Genomic DNA, 18,964 nt, shown 5'->3' with positions numbered 1-18,964 from the left:
AATCTAGTGCAATCACTGTGGAAGTCAGTATGGAGACTCCTCAAAAAAACTTCTTATGACACTCACCATGCCACTTTTGGACATATATCTAAAGGAGATTAAATCAATATACAAGAAAGACCTATACAAGTAAGTACCTATGGTTATTGTAACACTGTTCACAATAGGCAAATAGAGGAATCAGCTGAGGTGTACAACAACAGATGAATAGAGAAGATGTGAGAAATAAAGGAAATATTACAAAACTATAAAAAGTGAAATCATGTCACTTGCAGGAAAATAGATAGAATTGGAGAACATCATGTTGAGCAAGATAAGACAAGCTCAAAAGGCCAAATATCATATGTTTTTACTTACATGTGAAAGCTAGACTTAAAATACATGTATATTCATGGACATTTATATGCAAATGAATATAAATATATGTGAATATATATATATATACTTATAATTTAACTACAGGACTATTTAGGGGGATGAGAAAAGGAGAGGGAAAAAGAAAGATGGTGAATAATTTTGAAATGCATTGCAACTATGAATGAAGATAGTGTAAAAAATTTCAATGAGCTGGGCACTGGTTGCAAATGCCTATAATTCTAGCTACTCAGGAGGATGAGATCTGAGAATTGTGTTTCAGAGCTAGCCTGGAAAGACATATCTGCAAGATGCTCACCTCCAATTAAGGAGCAAAAAGGCTAGAAGTGGAGGAATGGCTCAAGTAGTAGAGTGCCATCCATAAATGACAAAGCCAAGTGAGAGCATGAGGCACTGAGTTCCACCCCCAGTACTGGCCTAAAAGAAAAAAAGAAAGATAAGATAAAAAGAATTCTAATGAAAAGGTTTGAAGGGTGTGGGAATACAAATCAATAGAGTGATATTCTGAGAAAAACAAAATATAGGGGCTGGGAAGGTGGCTCAGTGGTAGAGTGTTTGCCTTGCATGCATGAGGCCCTGAGTTCGATTCCTTAGCACCACATAAACAAAAAGAAAAAAGCCGAAAGTGGCGCTGTGGCTCAAGTGGTAGAGTGCTAGCCTTGAGCTGAAGAGCTGAGGGACAGCGCCCAGGCCCAGAGTTCAAGCCCACGACCGGACCCCCCCCCCCAAAAAAAAGAAAAACAAAATATATGCATATCAGAAATATAGTGATGAAATCCCTTATTGTAATGAATATACACTAAAAAATTGAATGACAGAAAAATAAAGCAAAAGCTGCTGGGAAAGTAGGTAGCAATGGAAAGGGAGTAGGAATAAAGATGAATATAGTTGAAGTGGTATGTTTGAATGTATGAAAATAGAACAGGGCTGGGAAGGTGGCTCAGTGGTAGAGCACTTGCCTTGCATGCTTGAGGCCCTGGGTTCAATTCCTCAGCACCATATAAGCAAAAAAAAACAAAAAAAAACAAAAAAAACCCGAGAAAATAGAACAATGTAATCTGTTTTAAGAGGGGGGATGGGTAAGGAGACTAATAAAGGTGGTGATTTTTTTTTTTGGGGGGGGGTGTCTGGTCGTGGGGCCTGAACTCTGGGCCTGGGCCCTGTCCCTCAGCTCTGCAGCTTAAGGCTAGTGCTCTACCACTTGAGCTATTGCAACCCCTTCTGGTTTTCTGCTGGTTAATTGGAGATAAGAGTCTCATGGTCTTTCCTGCCCAGGCTGGCTTTGAATGGTAATCCTCTTATCTCAGCCTCCAGAGTAGCTAGGATTGCAGGTATGAGCCACTGACACCTGGCTCACTTCCAGCTTTTTTAATTGGTTAATTGGAGGTAAGTCTTGTGGATATGTCTGTTTAGGCTGGCCTTGAACATGATCTTCAGATCTCAGCCTTCCAAGTAGCCAGGATTATAGGCCTGAGCCATTGGTACAAGGCTCTAAAATAATTTTGAGGTTTCATTTTTTTAAAAAGAGGTTTTGTTGTTCATTTTCATACTTGTTGAGAATCTATTTTGACAGTAGCCATCAGAAATGCTTTTATTAAACTTGGATCATATGTTGGTGTGACTTTTAGAAACAGATTTTTTGAGATATAATTCACATGCTATTCAATTTCATCCATTTAAAGTACTCGATTTGCTAAGTGCTGGTGGCTTATGCCTATAATCCTAGCTACTCAGAAGGCTGAGGTCTGAGGGTTGTGATTTGAAGCCAGCCTGAGCAGAAAAATTTGTGAGACTCATTTCCCATTAGCCAGCAAAAGGCCAGAAGTAGAAGCATGGCTCAAGGGGTGAATGCCAGCCTTGAGTGAAAGAGTCAAGCAAGAGTGTGAAGCCCTGAGTTCAAGCCCAGGTATTGGTGTGCATGTGTACATGCATGCATGCGCACGTGTATGCGCATGCACACACACACAAATGTCTAAATTAATGTTTTTCAGGATATTCAGTTGCGTGCCCACTACTACTTATATTTTATTTTTTATCTTTTGAGATAAATGTTACTGCTACATCAATTTTAGAACATTTTATCATCTCAGAGAAAAGCTTCATGTCCATTACCAGTCTTTCCCCACTCTACCCGGTCTATTCGTATCCTAGTCCTACACAATCACTGATCTACTTCCCATCTTCAGAGATATTTCTTTTTCTTTTCTCTTTCTTTTTTGTAGGTTTTTAATATTGTAAAAATACTATACAGAGGGGTTACAGTTACATGAGCACGGTAATGAGTACATTTCCTATCGAACATTGTTGCCTCCTCCTTTGTTTTTACCCTACCATCCTTTCTCTACCTTTTCTTTCTTTTTTTGTCTTGTGGGGCTTGAACTGAGGGCTTGCATGTTATCTCTGAGATCTTTTGCTTAAGACTAGCACTTAAATGGCACTATGGCTCAAGTGGTAGAGTGTTAGCTTGGAGCTGAAGGGCTCAGAGACAGCACCCAGGCCGAGTTCAACCCCATGACCACCACCAACAAAAAAGTATGACATTCAAATATTAATTAATTAATTTTTGTTGATCGTGGGGCCTGATCTCTGGGCCTGGGCACTGTCGTGCAGCTTTTCAGCTCAAGGCTAGTGCTCTACCTCTTGAGCCACAGCACCACTTCCAGCTTTTTCTGCTTATGTGGTGCTGAGGAATTGAACCCTCATGCATGCTAAGCAAACACTCTACCACTGAGCCTTCCCAGCTCTACATTCAAATTTATTGTGAACTGGGTTTACTAACAGATCTCAACTCTGAAAGAGAATCTGGCCTTTGATTCTTTGTTCTCTAACCTCTTGGGTTTTGTTATATTTTTATTTTTATGTTTCTAGAGTTACAACACTCATAATCTGTTTTTTATAGATAATCTTCATAACTTTTTGACAGTGGTCCCAATTTAAATAGATTAAATACTCATCAGTTAATTTATATAGGTTTTTCATTCCTGAGTTTTTTAAAATTTTGCTTTACCTCTAAACTGGGTGTATTTTGTGATGAAATGGTTGAGATGGTCTTCTTTGTTTTTGGTTTTTTTTTAGGCAGGGTCTTGAAGTTATCAATGAACCACACTGGAGTACTTTTGCTCTACTCTGATGAAAATTATGAATTAGCTGGGTGCCGTTGGCTCACACCTGTAATCCTAGCTATTCAGGAGGCTGAGATCTGAGGATTGAGGTTCAAAGCCAGCCTGGGCAGGAAAGTCCTTGAGCTCTTATTTCCAATAAATCACCACAAAACCATAAGTGGTGCTATGGCTCAAGTAGTAAAGCACTAGCCTTGAACTGAAGAGCTGAGGGACAGTGCCCAGGCTCAGTTCAAGCCCCATGACTGACCAAAAAAAAATTATGAATTAGTGAGGAATAGTTTTCCTAGCATTGTGAGTCCTAGGCCCTTGGGTACTAAGCTCTGAGAACTAAGGCACTCTGAGACTTAAGGCACCAGGATGTGGAAGCCACAGACTTACAGCCCTAGGTTTCTGGATTGGAGAAGGATTATTCTGGGCTTTGATTGCCAGTGGTCCAGCACTTGACACATAGTAAAATCTCAGCTCCAACGAGAAGCTGACAGCACCAGGAGTCTGCCGCAGTTAGTGGCAGCTAATGGTACTGCCGCTAAACTTGGATGTTGGGATCCTTGTCTTTAAGACTTGGCAAATCCCTGAGTTCTGGAATTCTTCCAACGATTGGTACCTCTTAGGTCTCATCTTGGCTCTTCATAACCTTCTGTCTTTCCTATATACCCCCTGTCTTTTGTTGTCTCTGCCTTCTTCATTCCTTGCCATCTTTGCCCCTGGTTGCTCTCTGGAACTCTTCGGCTGCCTCGTCAGTGCTGCTGCTGTTGCCTCTGCCTCTGCCACTACTATCTCCTCTGTGTGTGACCAATCAGCCTGCCCTATCCATAACACAAAGATCAACAAGAAGGCATGAAAAGGCCACACTAGAGAAGTGACTGGAACAGCCGGGTTATGTACCCAGAGAAGGTGCATGGTATGACTGGCATGAACATGTGGCATTGTAATTTGTACCAACTGCAGCACAGATTCTGGTTCTACCAATCATGGCCTTTACATACAGACCAATCACAGGGCTTACATTGCACCAATGACAAGCTTGGTGCTAGGCTATTGGGGGATGTGCTCTCCCTCTGGCCTGAGTGGAAAAACTGCAGGGTGAACAGGATTGTTTTGGAGTAATGTCTTACAAGAGTAGAAAAGCTGCAGGGTGAACAGGATTGTCTTGGAGTGATGTCTTACAAGTCTGAATATAGGTTGTCTGGGGTGGTTATGACTGGAGCAGAGCCCTCTAGAGCAGAAAACTGGCTTCAGATGTGGTGGTCTTTGTGGCTGGAGTAAACGTTCCTCAGAGGGGTGGTGGAGGATGCAGAGCAGGTGGGCTGTTTTGGAGAGGGGCCTGCGGTTTGTCAAGGCAGTTTTCCACTTGAGGCAGCCAGGCATAGGAAGGAACCTGACAATTGGCAGTGTTGGCTTGTTCCTAACATTTCAAGTTATTCAAAGAAGAGAAGCATCAGAGACTTAAAGAATTAAGTGAACTTAACATTCTTAAGAGTGTTTTCTTCCTATAATGCTTAACTGGGTTTAACCCTCTGCCATTAAGGAAGGTTGAAACCCTCTAGCTTCTCATTACTGTGCAGTCCAGACTGGTCTCAGACTCCTCCTGTCCCCACCTACTAATTGCTAAGATTACAGGCATGCACCACAAAGCCTAGCTCTTGAGATTGTCTTTGACTCTTTTCATGAGCAACATCTAATTAGGTGTAGTGTTATTGGGTTATCTTTTCTTTCCCTCATTATTTTGCAAATATTTTCCTGTTAACTTCTGGTATCTAATATGATTATGGAGAATCACTTCATCTGATTTTTTTTTCTTTGCCAGGGGCTTGAACTCAGGCCTAGACTCTGAGCCTGTGCTTAAGGCTGGCACTCTACCACTTGAGCTACAGTGCCACTTCTGGCTTTTTTTGAGTAGTTTATTGAAGAGACTCACAGGCTTTCCTGCCCAGGCTAGTTTTGAACCATGATCCTCAGATCGCAGCCTCCTGAGTAGCTAGGATTTCAGGTGTGAGCCACTGGCACCTGGCATTTGTCTGATTTTTAAAAGTCCTTAATGTTGATTCACTTTTTATGGATACTTGAACTTTTCAGTATTTATTCTTGAAAGTCAGTAGCTTTGTAGTTAGTATTAGGCTTTATTGCTGTGCAATGTATCACCCTAAAATGTGCCAGTATAAAATTAAGTGCATTCCCATAGTCAATGAGGGTCACAGATCCAGCACAGCTCATTTGGGTCTTCTTCTCTGTGCTCTCCCAAGGCTACAATTGAGCTGTGGTCTCAGGGACTATGGTTTCCCCTGAAGGCTCAACTGCTGAAGGATCCTTTCCTAGGCTCATTCTCAGTTGTTGGTAGCATTCAGATTCTTAGATGAAGAATCTCCTTGCTCATTGTTGAATTCTACTCTCAGTTCCTTGTTACATGAAACTTTTTTTTCTTTGTTGGAATCATAAATAGGGCTTACATGCTACACAAGCACTGTACTACTGAGCTACATCCCTAACTGGGCCTCTTTTTTGACAGTCCTGGGGCTTGAACTCAGGGCCTGGGCACTGTTCCTGAACTTCTTTTTCTGAAGGTTAGCACTCTATCACTTGAGCCACACTTCATTTCCTGCCTTTTCAGTTTACTGAGGAATCAAACCCAGGGCTTCATGCATGCTAGGCAAGCACTTTACCACTAAGCCACCTTCAAACTCTGAGTGGGCCTCTTTTATGTGGAAGTTGGCTTTATCAAATTTGAAAAGACAATGAAGGAGGTCATAGCTGGGCACTGGTGCCTCACACCTGTAACCCTAGCTGCTCAGGAGGATGAGATCTGAAGATCACGTTTCCTTCCTCCCTCCCTCCCTTCCTCCCTCCCTCACTTCATCCCTCCCTCCCTCCCTCCCTCCCTTCCTTCCTTCCTTCCTTCCTTCGTTCCTTTGTTCCTTCATTCCTTCTTTCCTCTCCTTCTCTCTCCCCTCTCTCTCCCTTTCTTTCTCCCTCTCCCTCTGCCTCTCCTTCCCTTCTTCTCTCCCTTTCCTTCTTTCTTTCCCTCTCTCCCCCCTCCTCTTTCTGCCAGTCCTGAGGCTTGAACTCTAGACCTGGGTGCTGTCTATGAGCTTTTGTGCTCAAAGCTAACGGTCTACCACTCGAGCCACAACCCCACTTCTGGCTTTTTGGTGGTTAATTGGAGATAAGAATTTCACAGACTTTCCTGTGAAAGTGTGTGAGTCATGAGCCTCACATTAGACTCCTAAGCAGCTAGGATTATAGGTGGGAGCCACTGGTGCCCAGCTAGGACTGTGTTTTTTTTAATCTCTAAATATTTCTTAGGTTTATTTGTGGTATGTTTTACTTGTGTTAGATCACAGTCAGGTCTGGGACTAAGAGGAGGCAAGAAGCTATCTAGGAGAAGGAGGCAGACAAAATTCTAGGAGGCACTTACTTCCAGGTGCTGACTTTGGCTGTACAGCAATTCTTTTATTTTATTTTATTTTTTTAAATTTCAGTCCTGGGGCTTGAACTCAGGGCCTGGGCGCTGTCCCTTAGCTTCTTTTTGCTCAACGCTAGCACTCTACCACCTGAGCCACAGCACCACTCCTGCTTTTGTGTTCATGTGGTACTAAGGAATGGAACCCAGGGCTTCAATGCATGCTAGGCAACCACTCTACCACTAAGGCACATTCCCAACTCGTTAACTGCATGCACTAGTGCTAGGATTATAGACATGAGCCCTAGCACCTGTTGTAAGCTTTCCTTGAAGAATTAATTTCTCATTACATTGTCCTATAGTTGGAAGCAGTTATAGGGAATTTCTGATACTCCTCTTATCTATCTTCTTGGGTTTTACCCCTTCCCATTGTTTCTCTCTCTTTCATCCTTTGTTCCCTCCCTTCCTCCTTTTCTTCCTTTCTCTACTCTATCCTTTCTTCTCTCCCTCTGTGCATGGTCCCTGTGATTTGTCCTGATTCCTTTCCCCTTACCTGGGTGTGGGCAGCTGTGCGCAGACTCTGAAACTGCTTTGCTATCAGACATAGTTCTTGATTCTTGTCTAGGCTTCTGGGACCACCCTCTTCTGCAACAGGAGTTGTACTTTGGAGAGTTGAATATTAGGCTCTGTAGACTTTCTTTTCTTTTGTTGCCAGAGGGGATTGCAGGGCTCTGGCAGGAGTGAGGCATCTTTGTTAGAACACCTGGAATCTGCTCTCTCTCTTCTGGGATTTAGGTAAATGCTATGTGTAACAGTGTTCTTTCTATTTAATTGTGGGGTACACCCCTCTCTGGGATGGGGTCTGCCCTAGGGCTGGAGTGGAAGCAGTGACTGAGGTCATTGTTCCTTTTCTCCATCTCCTGCTCCCCACCCCCCAACTCCTACCAGCAACTCATCCTGCAGCTTCTCTGTTAAGGACACCTCCCTACCCAGTTTATTTCTATCCAGATGGGAGGGCTTTATTGAGTGGGTATAGGATGCAAATCTGAGAAGTGCTGCACTCCAGAACTGGCTGTCTTTTTGCTTAGAAGCTAGTATTTAATGTTTATTTCATTACATTTTGTTCTTTCCTTGGGTTAAAAAAAAGATTCCCTCCCCGCCCCCCCTGCCGATGTACCAGTTTTTTGCTTATGGAGAGAAGAAAAGTTTACAATGCAGATTTTATCCTCCATCTTTACCCAGGAGTTCCCAAATGACCCATAAGCCTCAGCCAACCCAAATCTGATTATGGCTCTAAATTCCCTCTTTGCCCAATGTGGCATGGTCACCACATTGAGTACAGCCAGCATGGTTGTACTGAGCCCCTACCAATGAAAGGAGTCACCTCTCATCTTAGTCTTGACTCTGGGGCCAGAACTGGGCTGGAGCCTGGCACCTGCTCGAAGGGGAGCTTGGGAGGTGGTTGTCAGGAATCAGCGAAGGCTGTGTGTCTACCTTAGCTGTAGTAAAAGGTTGCTGGCTAGGAATTCAGGCAGGATGGCTGTGGGATCTGTTTCTGGCCCCAGGGTGGTGCCAACAGCATGGCTGTGGTCCTTGGAGATGTGGATAAACTTTGCTTCTCTTGCTTTCTGGGCTACAGTAACAAGGCTCCAGGGGCTGCCTCAGAGGGGCAGAGAGAGAGAGAGAGAGAGAGAGAGAGAGAGAGAGAGAGAGAGAGCCCCTCTCTTCCTCTGGAGCCTCTTGGATAGCAGCACAAGCCCACCAAGAGAACTTATTACTTGGCTGAATTTCCCAGGAAGACCCCAGAGGTGGACCCCTTTGCCACCTCACTCCCTCTGCTTCTCTGTCAACCAGGTTGTTGTGCTGCTGCCAGCTCCTGGAAACCAGGTGGTGCCCCTGTGCCCTCATGCCAGTTTCTGCAATTACAAGTTGGCAGGCTTAGGAGCAGAGTGTGCCAGCCAGTGCATCAGCTTGATGGTGGCCAGTCTGTGCTCTGGGCCTGTGTCCTGACTGGCTCAGTCATGCTTGGCACGGAGTTGGTCTGTAAACCCTCAGGGATGGATCTCAGATTTTCCCCAGGCACCATGAGTCCATGGGGACAGTGACCTTCTCAGGGTCCTGTCACTGCCCAGGTGGAAGACTAAGATGGGCCCAGGTTTGAAGACCCTGGCCCTCCATCCTACAGGAGCAGACCTTTCCTGGGATGTCTTCCCTTCCTGCTCTCTCCTGAAGCCCACTTTTGTAGTGGGCTGAGATCTTTATAGTGTGAAGGCATTAGTGTGGAAGCCATGGGCGTGAACGTGTTCACTTGTACACATTCATGTGAGGGCATGAGTGTGTATGTCTGTGTGTGTGCATGCACACATGCATGAACATATCTTACTGAGTTTCTTATGAGACCACAAGTATTGGGAATAATTTCTAGGCTATTCTTTTTTTTTTTTTAATTGTGAAAATACCATACAGAGGGGTTACAATTACATGGGCAAGATAGTGAGTATCTAGGCTTTTCTTTAGTAAGTACTTCTCAGCCTGTGTTTTTGTTTTGTTTCTTTTTTGTTGTTGTTGGTACCAAGGCTTGAATTCAGGGCCTTGTGCTCTCACATGGCCTTTTCTCTCAGACAGGTACTCTTCTACTTGAGTCACACCTTCATTTCTGACTTTTTGCTGGTGAATTGGAGAAGTAAGTCATGGATTTGTCTGTCTAGGTTGGCTTTGAATGTCTCCTGTCTCAGCCTTCTGCGCAATTAGAATAGCAGGCATGAGCCACTATGGCTTGATTGCTTTTGTTTTTGAATGAGTTGCTATGTTGTCCAGGACCTACTCTAAATTCATGGGCTCATGTAATCTTCCTGCTTCAGTCCTGAAGTTGGGCTTGTTCAAGGGCACCCAGTGCCATACTTTTTTGGCAAGGGAAGTATTGGGATTTAGGCTCAAGGTCTCACCCTTGTTAGGCACACACTCTGCTACTCAAGCCACACTTCCTATATGTTTTGATATTTTTGAATGCCATCCCTGTTACCTCCATATATACTTATGATATGTGTTGTGGGTGCTTTCCAGGTTGTATGTGTATGTGCATGTGTGTGCATGCATGCAGATATGAATATGCATATGTCTGCATGCTGTCTGGTTGTATATGAGTGAGTGTGTGCACATGGGTGGCTGACTCTGTGTGTGTGTGCGCATGTCTCTCTGGCCAGGGGTGACAAAGGCCAGGAGTGTCCACCATGAGGTCAAGGGCTCTCGGCTCAGCCTGTTTCTCAGGCCCCAGGCAGCATTCCCAGGCTCTCTCATCCAAGGGCTTGAAGCCAGGGAGCAGGGGAGCCACACAGGCTCAGAGGAGCAGCGGAGGGCAGAGTCAGATTTCCCTTTTGGAATTCCCCTTTGCATAGGTGGCCAAAGAGATGATGGGGTATGGGAACCTGTGAGGAAGCTGAGGAAGGAGGGCCAGGCTCAATGTCTGGCAGTGTATAGAAGGAAGAGGATCAGGATGGGGCCAAATTCCTGTAGGGGGGTGGGGGTGGGTGGAAGAGCTATGAGGAGAGAAGGTAAGGGGGGGCTTTTGCAGGCTCACTCTGGCCTTTGGCCTATAGTCTCCCTGGCCACCCAGAGCCTAAGGAGAAGAAACATTGGCAGTTTAGTTGTGGCCTGTGCTGGCTCCTGACCAGTTCAGCCCCACCAAGCTGGAACAGTGATGTGGAAGAATGAATGTGGGGACCTGGTCAGTGTGATGTGTGTGTGTGATGGGCCAGAAGGGTCTGAAACAACAGGCCTGGGCATAATGTAGGAGTAGTCCTCCAAGTTCTCCAAACTGGGGGCCTTTTTGTTTGTTTTCCTTGCTCTTTGCTTGTGAAACCCAAATTTGAATCAGTTACAGAGGTAGAAGCCATTGAATTAGGATCTGATTTGTGCACGCAGGTTATCAGCTGACTGTTGGTGCTCTAGGAGCCTAGGGCATGGGGGCCCCACCATTGTACAGGGGCTGGCCCACCCCCAGAAGGCAGGGTGGGGCCAGGCATCCACAAAGCAGGTCGCACCCTTTGCTGCATAGCTTCTCCCTGAGCCCAGACTGCCGGGCCTCCGCTACCTCAGGGGCCTCTGTGATTAAGGGATTAGAAGGCAGCCTCTCCCTGGCTGGCCCTTTGCCCCTCAAAGCTGCAAAGTGGAGCCAGGGATTGGGTGGCGCAGTGCCAGGTTCCAGGTGTGTCTGGGGAAGCCTGGCATCCTCGGGTGGCTTGTTCAGCCTGAAAAGCTCCATTGTGGCTGCAGCCTCCCTCTGAGGGCTCTATTTTGGGGGTCAGGATCCACCCTGCTGCAGCTGGAGGAAGGAAAAGGTGTATTTCAGTATGTCCTGTGGTTGTGAAGGCAGGGCAAGGAGGTTCTGTGGCTGCGAGGCTCAAGTGGCTGGCATCTGGCCCGGGTGGAGGAAAAGGGCACAGAAGCAGGCTGGGGTATAAGGCAGGAGAGGCCTGGTGGTCCAGGTGCAAGTATCCTCAGTGACATTCCAGGGACAGTGGGTGTGAGCCGGGTCTGGCTCTCATGTGGTCTCCGGGGGCCTGTTGGCAGGCCCTGTCATCTGGAATGTGGGTCTGCGGCCTGCCTGGGCCCCGCCTGGGTCCTGCTTACCAGCAATTTCCTGATTTCCACCCTATGGGTTCCTAGCCCATGTTCTAGGTCCTGAAGGAGACCCACGCTGTCCTCCAAAGCCTCCCAGTTTGAGAGCCAAGGGCCAGAGTTAGTTGGGCTGAAAAACTACACAAGCCTGTGGCTTCCGTGGTCTCTTCTACCCTCCTTTTGTCAGAAGTCACATTCTTGGACTGAGTGTTGGTGGCTCCCTGTACACCTGTAATCTTAGCTATTTAGGAGTCTGAGATCTGAGGGTCATAGTTCAAAGCCAGCTGAGGCAAGAAAGTCTGTGAGACTTTTTTTGTTAGTCATGGGTCTTGAACTCTGGGCCTGGGTGCTGTCCCTCAGCTCTTCAGCTCAAGGTTAGTGCTCTATCACTTTAGCCACAGCGCCACTTCTGGTTTTCTGAGTGGTCTATTGGAGATAAGAGTGTCATGGACTTTCTTGCCCAGACTTACTTTGAACCATGATTCTCAGATCTCAGCCTCCTGAGTAGCTAGATTACAGAAGTGAGCCACCAACACCAGCTTCTGTGAGACATTTGTTTTGTTTGTTTGTTCGTTGGTTGGTCATTGAAGTCAGGGTCTGGCTGTCCCTGAGCTTTTCTGCTCAAGGCTAGTGCTCTATCACTTTGAGCCACTGCTCTACTTCTGGTTTTTTGTTGGTCTTACAAATTTTCCTTCCTGGCCTGGTTTTGAACTGTAATCCTCCAATCTCAATCTCATGAGTAGCTAGGATTACAGCCCTCACCCCAGTCCTAACACACACACACACACACACACACACACACACACACACACACACACACACACACACACACACACACACACACACACACACACACACACACACACACACACACTCATAACACTCCTGCCCTGACCCCACACAATGGGCTCAGTCCAGCCTTTTGTATTTGTTTATAAAGATCCTTTGCCTGGGGTGGTCTGGCAATTATTTTCAGTACCCTCTTGAATCTGACTGTCCCTTCAGGGTTCTGCCCTGACCCTCCGCCTGGGAGTTCCTCTCTGATTACCTGTGCCAGCCTTGCTAGACACACAGCTACTGGAGGCTCGTGAAGCACTTTCTGCCAAGGCCTTCTTACCTTCACTGTGCTTAGGCCAGGCACAATTATCAGGGTTCTCAGGAAGGGGCTTGCGGTGTGCCGTCAGGCCTGCGTTCTCAGGTCTGCGATGTTCCCAGGTCTGAGTAGATGTGCCTGGTGCACAGAGAGTGCTCAGGCAGGGTCCTTTGTTCCTCTGCCCTGGTGCTCTCAGATCTCTGACCATCAAGCTCTTTTTTCTTAGCCTGGGCTGCCTGGACATAGTCCCGTGACTCCAGGAATGACTAATTCCAACCCAGCAGTAAACTCTTGGTAGCTCTGAAAAATGAAGCATTTTTCTTTCTTCTTGCTGCTTCATTAACTCTTTTTGAGAAGGAGGCATGAAGACTGCCCCCAAACCCTTGGCATGTGGTAGGTAGAAAGGGTCAGAGGATTGTGTGAAATTAACTTGAATTAGCCTGTGAGCACCTGAGGATCTGGAGAGGTGGGCAGGTAGTGGATTCTGGACAGAGGCCGGAAGCATCTTGTTCTAGGCTGGTTTGGTCAGTAGGTACTTTAGCAGTGAGACTGGCCTTAGGAGAAAACAGAGAAGGAATAGGCAAGTCCTGAGTAGTTTTTCAGCTTTTCTCCTCCAAATGGTTTCCTGGGTGTTTCATGCAAAGCTCTGTGGGTAACCCCAGAGCTAGGTCCTGAGGGCCATACATTAAGGCAAGTGTACTTCTCAGACCTGAGCCCCATTGCTCACATGGGGTCATGGCTGCTGGTCTGGTTTGCCTGGTCTACTCACCATGAAGAAAATAGCTGCAGACTTTCATTGCCCCATCCATCTCAACGATGCTATCTTAGTTTTCTCTTGTCGTGACTGAGGCAGGAGACTCACTGAGGCCATCCTCTTTCCACAGGTGTTCCTGGGCATTGGGGAACTGCTTCTGTCCTGCAACTGGGCAGTGGTTGCTGACATCCTGCTGGTAGGTGTGGGCAGGGTGGGGGCTGGGCTAGGAGCCACTTACTTCTGTCCATCTCAGAGTTCTGTCCATTTCCTCTGCTGACAGCAGCCTGGGGATTGGGTAGGGCTTCGGAGACCAGGGGGTTGGAGGTCAAGGCCACTGCCCAGTTATCTTGGACCAGAGGCCTTCCTGTTACTCTCAAACATTCCTGACCATTATCCCTATTTTTCCTAGACTAGGCCCCTGGGTGAAACCGAAGTCATGCTTTTTTATTTGTTTCTCTTTGTGTGCTGGTTCTGGGGCTTGCATTCAGGGCCTGGGCACTAACCCTGAAATTTTGTGCTTAAGGCTAACGCTCTACCAATTGAGCTACAGCTCCACTTATGGCTTTTTGGTGGTTTACTGGAGATGAGTCTTTCTACCTGGGCTGGCTTTGAACCACAATCCTCGGATTGCAACCTCCTGAGTAGCTAGGATTATAGGTATGAGCCCCTGTGTCTGGTTAAAGGCAGGCTTTTTGACTCCAGGACCCCTGGGTCCCTCCTCCTTCACCACGCCCCCTCTCAGCAGCTCAGCTCCTTGGCATGCACTCTGGAGAGTACAGATGTAGAAGCTCAGCGTAAGGGATGTAGTGACCGCCAAGCCCAGCTGGGGTCAGCTCACCTTTTCTCATGTGGTTGAGGCTGGACCCTGTGCTGCCCACATGACTCTGCTATGTTCAGAGTTCAGTTGGGCCCCTTCCTGACCTCATACTCTCTACCCAGCCTTCTGCCTCTTTGCCATACAGGGAAGGCCTTTGAACACTGTGGAGGGCCCTGCCATTGCTTATAACAGGCTCCAGGGCCTAGGAACTGCCTCTTGGCAGGCACAAAAGAGCCTGTACAGCCTGGTAGCTGGCAGCATGCTGTCCAAGTGCCATTTAGTGTAGAGGTACAGGTCTAGGTTCAAGACATAGACCGTGTCTTTGCCCTTTTTCTGTCACTAGCTGTGTAACTTTAGACAAGTTACTTTGTGTCTCTGAGACTATTCCCAACATGGGAAATGGGGATGAGAGTAGCTACTTTCTATGCTGTAATGAGAATGAACTGGCACAGGGAATTCTGGCAAGGATCCTCATTGGAGTTCCCAGCTTTCTGTTCGCTCATTCTCTTTCTCCCAAAGATACCCTGGCATCTTAGAATATTGAATTTGAGCCAGGCACCAGTATTTACGCCTATAATCCTAGCTACTCAGATTGAGATATGAGGATAGTGGTTCAAATCCAGCCTGGGCAAAGAAAGTCTGTGAGACTCTTATCTCCAATTAATCACCAGAAAACCTGAAGCAATGTGGTGGCTCAAGTGGTAGAACACTAGCCTTGAGCAAAAGAGTTCAGGGAGCCGGGCGCTGGTGGCTCACGCCTGTAATCCTAGCTACTCAGGAGGCTGAGATCTGAGGATCGCGGTTCAAAGCCAGCCCGGGCAAGAAAGACCGTGAGACTCCTATCTCCAATAAAACCACCAGAAAACCGGAAGTGGCGCTGTAGCTCAAGTGGTAGAGCGCTCGCCTTGAGCTGAAGAGCTGAGGGACAACGCCCAGGCCCAGAGTTCAAGCCCCACGACCGACAAAAAAAAAAAAAGAGTTCAGGGACAGTGACCAGGTCCTGAGCTCTCTCTCTCTCTCTCTCTCTCTCTCTCTCTCTCTCTTTCTCTCTCTCTCTCTCTCACACACACACACACACACACACAAACCGGGTGTCAGGGGCTCACACCTATAATCCTAGCTACTCGGGAGGCTGAGATATGAGGATTGCGATTCAAAGTCAGCCAGAGCAGGAAAGTCCATGAACTCTTATCTCCAACAAACGACCAGAAAACCAGAAGTGGCGCTGTGGTTCAAGCAGTAGAGTGCTAGCCTTGAGCTAAAGAGCTGAGGGACATTGCACAGGCCCAGAATTCAAGCCCTACAACTGCCAAAAAAAAAAAAAAAAAAAAGAATCTTGAATTTGAAAGGGTGATAGGATTGCATCCTCATTTAATGAGCCACTGAAGCTGTCTGGGTACTTTTGCTGACTGGATGCTTGTTTTTTGCGGAGACTCCTGCCTCTCCCTGTGGCCCGGGCTCAGCCAGTGTGGCAAGGGCTGTCCTGGCTTCAGCCCCAGTGAGCAGGACTGGAGTCTTCACCAAGTCTGCTGCCCTCCCTCCAGACAGGAGATTTGGCTTCCAGCCCAGCTTGAGTCCCACACCTGCTGGATGGCCTTGGGCCTCAGTTTCCTTGCCCATAAAAAGGGCTAATCATAGCCTGCTTGGCGGAGCAAATGAGACAGCACGCAGGAATCCTTCACCCAGAACATAGCTCGTTCTCTCTCAGGCGATGCAAACAAAGCTCAGCCTATGTTCCAAAGCTTCCTCTGCAGCCCCCCATGGCGCTGCTCCCTTTTCCACATGACAGCCTCACAGACATGCAAAGCCTGCCCAGGTCCCCCACAGACTCTGTTGGTGGGGATGATTAACCTGGCAGTGCCAGGCTCTTTGCAGGCTGAAGGAATGTATGAGCATGGTGTGAAGAGGTGAGAGGGTTCAGCAGGCCAATGGTAGTTGACCCATGGGCCGCTGGCTAAAGGCCCAGGGAGCTGAGCTGCCCAAGATCCAGCGTGGCTCAGAGCTCCTCATGTCCTTCCCTGGCATACAGGCCTCTACTCTCTGAAGCTTTGCAGGGCCCTCCATCCAAGGATGCTTCTGATTCTCTTTCTCTGCCTCCCCACCTCTCTTAAACTTCTTCCTGTGGGTGGGGAGAGCCAGATTGATCCTTGCAAACACTTGGAGTTCACTCTCCCACTGTGCTGATTCCCTGGCAGAGAAAGGGGAGGCTCAAAAGGGAAGGGTCTAGGGGCCTACCTGGGTATCACCAGGTGTGAAGTTGAGAAACAGAGATGGGGAAGAGCAGTCAGTGCCTGGGTGTGATAGATCAGGAAAGCTGGACTTCCACAGAGGTGGCCAGACCAACCTCTAGGGGACAAGAAGGAAGAAGCAGGTGGACTGAGACAGGACCACAAGAAGACCAGTGCGAGCAGAAAGTGACACTTGTGTGTGTGTGTGAGAGTTGTAGGGCTTGAACTCAGGGCCTGGGCATTGCCCCTTAATTCTTTTGCTCAAGGCAAGCACTCTGCTACTAGAGCCACAGTGCCACTTCTGGATTTCTGGTGGTTAATTGGAGATAAGAGCCTCATAGACATTCCTCCCAGGATGGCTTTGAACTACTCAGATCTCAGTCTTCTGGTTATCTAGGATTATAGACATGAGCCACCAGCACCCTGTCTTGAGAGTTCTTTTCACTGGTTTCTCCTGAGGAGGGATGTGAGCTGCTCTTCATATAGGATCAAGAGATGGAGAGGGCCCCAACGTGCATGGGTCCAGGGTGCAGAATGATTGGGCAAGATGCTATGCTCTAATGGACAGTTCCTGGTAGAGAGGGAGCCATAAAGAAAAATAGAACAAAGAGACTGGGTTTATTTTGGTGGGGGGATGGGGAAGCAGAGGAGTCCAGTCACAAGTACCCTGCAGCAGAACATCTGTTTAACTCATAGCTCTGATTCCTACTAGCTGTGTAACCTTGGCCAAGTAACTTGGAAATCTCTCTGAGCCTTGGGTTTTTTTTGATTGCACAATAGTAGCGTGGTAGTACCAACCATGTTCCAGGCAGGAAGGAGAGAATGTACTGAGGGAGGTCTGTATGTCTGCCTGGGAGGTGGAGGGAGCAGGCTGCCAGGGGCAGGGCTGGGAGGGAGCTGGAGCCCCCATGAGCAGCTTTGAGGAGGCATAAGCTTGACACGAAACACAGCATGGTGGGCAAGGAGAGTTGGTGTGGGGAGGGGGTTATTTGCATTCCCTAACTTGGGAAGGAGAATCCAGATTCTCTGGAGAAGGGGCCTCTGATAATGGCTGGATATTGCTCTCAAACTTCATTCTGCGTAAGAATGGAGCTTGTGGGAGTTTGGCGCTGATTCTAAATTTCAGGCCTCTGTCTTTAGCATCTGATTCAGTGAGTAGGGGCTAGGACTATAGATTCCTCTTCCTCTCCTCCCCCCCTCTCCCCTGGCTGGCTTTGAACCATGATCCTTAGTTAGGATGACAGGTGTGAGCCAACTTCTGATGCCTAACTTCTTTCTTTCTTTGTTGTTCTGGTACTGGGACTTGAACCTCAGGGCCTGGGTGCTGACCCTTTGATATTTTGCACAAGGTTTATGCTCTACTACTTGAGTTATAGCTCTACTTCCAGATTTATTTATTTCTCTATTTATTTATTTAGTGGTTAATATATTTGACAGACTTTCCCACTCAAGCTGTCTTTAAACTGTGATCCTCAGACCTCAGCCTCCTGAATAGCTAGGATCACAGATGTGAGCCACCAGTGCCTGGTATGAGTTGTACTTTGTGCGTGTGTGTGTGTGTGTGTGTGTGTGTGTGTGTGTGTGTGCATGCACATGTGTGTATGCCAGTACTGGGGTTTGAACTGGGGTGCTGTCCCTAGACGAGAGCTCAACCACTTAAGCCACAGTTCCACTTCTTTTTTTTTTTGGTGGTTAATTGGAGTTAAGAATTTCATGGACTTTCCTGCCCAGGATGGCTGTGAACTGTAGTTCTCAGATTTTAGCCTCCTTATTAGCTGGGATTACAGGTGTGAGCTACTGGTACCTGGTTGTGCCCTGAATTTCTAATGAAGTTCCTTAGCATCCTAATCCAGCTTTCCTTGGTACATACCTGGACAGCTCTCCAATCTGTAGAGCCTCTGCCAGTGTTTACCTTCTCCTCGTTCACAATGCCCCATGGTGAGCTTACTCCCTGTAGCCCCTTCCTCTTAGGGACTTTGTGCAGATGCAGATGACCCCCGCAACTCTCCTTGCCTGCCATGCTATGTTTCATGTCAAGCTAATGCCTGCTCCCTCTGCCTCCCAAGCATGAGGAGTGAAGCGGAAGGGGAGCTCCTGGCCACTTTCCTGGGTCTGTCTGGCCCAACCACCAGGCTCAGCTCCTACTTTTTCAACAGATCTGTTAAGCTCCCAAGGTGCTCTTTCTTTCTTTTCCTTTTTTTCCCCCTCTATTCCTCTCCATGCCTCCCTGCTTAGCCTCTTTCCTCCAGGTAGCCATCTGCTGTGCATCTGTCTTGCCCTCCCAGGGGTGTCTGGGCATGAGGGCCACCTCCAAGTATGGAGTGCAGGAGGCAGGCTGCCAGGGAGGCTGTGCCTGGTGGTCGCCACTCTGCCAGCCACTGAGTGGTGCTGCTTTTGCTCTGGGCTATAAAGGGAACTGCTCTTCTGAGATGGGTAAGTAAAAAATAGGTTTTTTAAATTTTGTTTTGTTTTTGACTCAGAATAAAATGAGTCTGGAGTTTTTAGAACCCCAAAGCCTCTCATTTTTTAAAATTACCCCCTGGACTCCCAGGTGTTACTGG

General features: G+C 47.5%; 1 protein-coding gene across 1 annotated transcript in view; it reads left to right on the top strand.

Moving 5' to 3' along the window:
* Spns3 (SPNS lysolipid transporter 3, sphingosine-1-phosphate (putative)) overlaps nucleotides 1–18,964 on the top strand; it is a 69,754-nt gene that overhangs the window by 46,005 nt on the left and 4,785 nt on the right. Inside the window, exon 9 of the mRNA XM_070001342.1 lies at nucleotides 13,489–13,554. Within this exon, the coding sequence (XP_069857443.1) occupies nucleotides 13,489–13,554 (66 nt within the window). The remainder of the gene's footprint in view (nucleotides 1–13,488; nucleotides 13,555–18,964) is intronic.

The sequence above is a fragment of the Dipodomys merriami genome, unplaced genomic scaffold (assembly GCF_024711535.1).
Source record: "Dipodomys merriami isolate MVZ:Mamm:240054 unplaced genomic scaffold, mDipMer1.0.p SCAF_59, whole genome shotgun sequence".
Taxonomy (NCBI): Eukaryota; Metazoa; Chordata; class Mammalia; order Rodentia; family Heteromyidae; genus Dipodomys; species Dipodomys merriami.
Note: the sequence above shows the minus strand (reverse complement) of the source record. Positions and strands in the feature narration are given on the sequence as shown.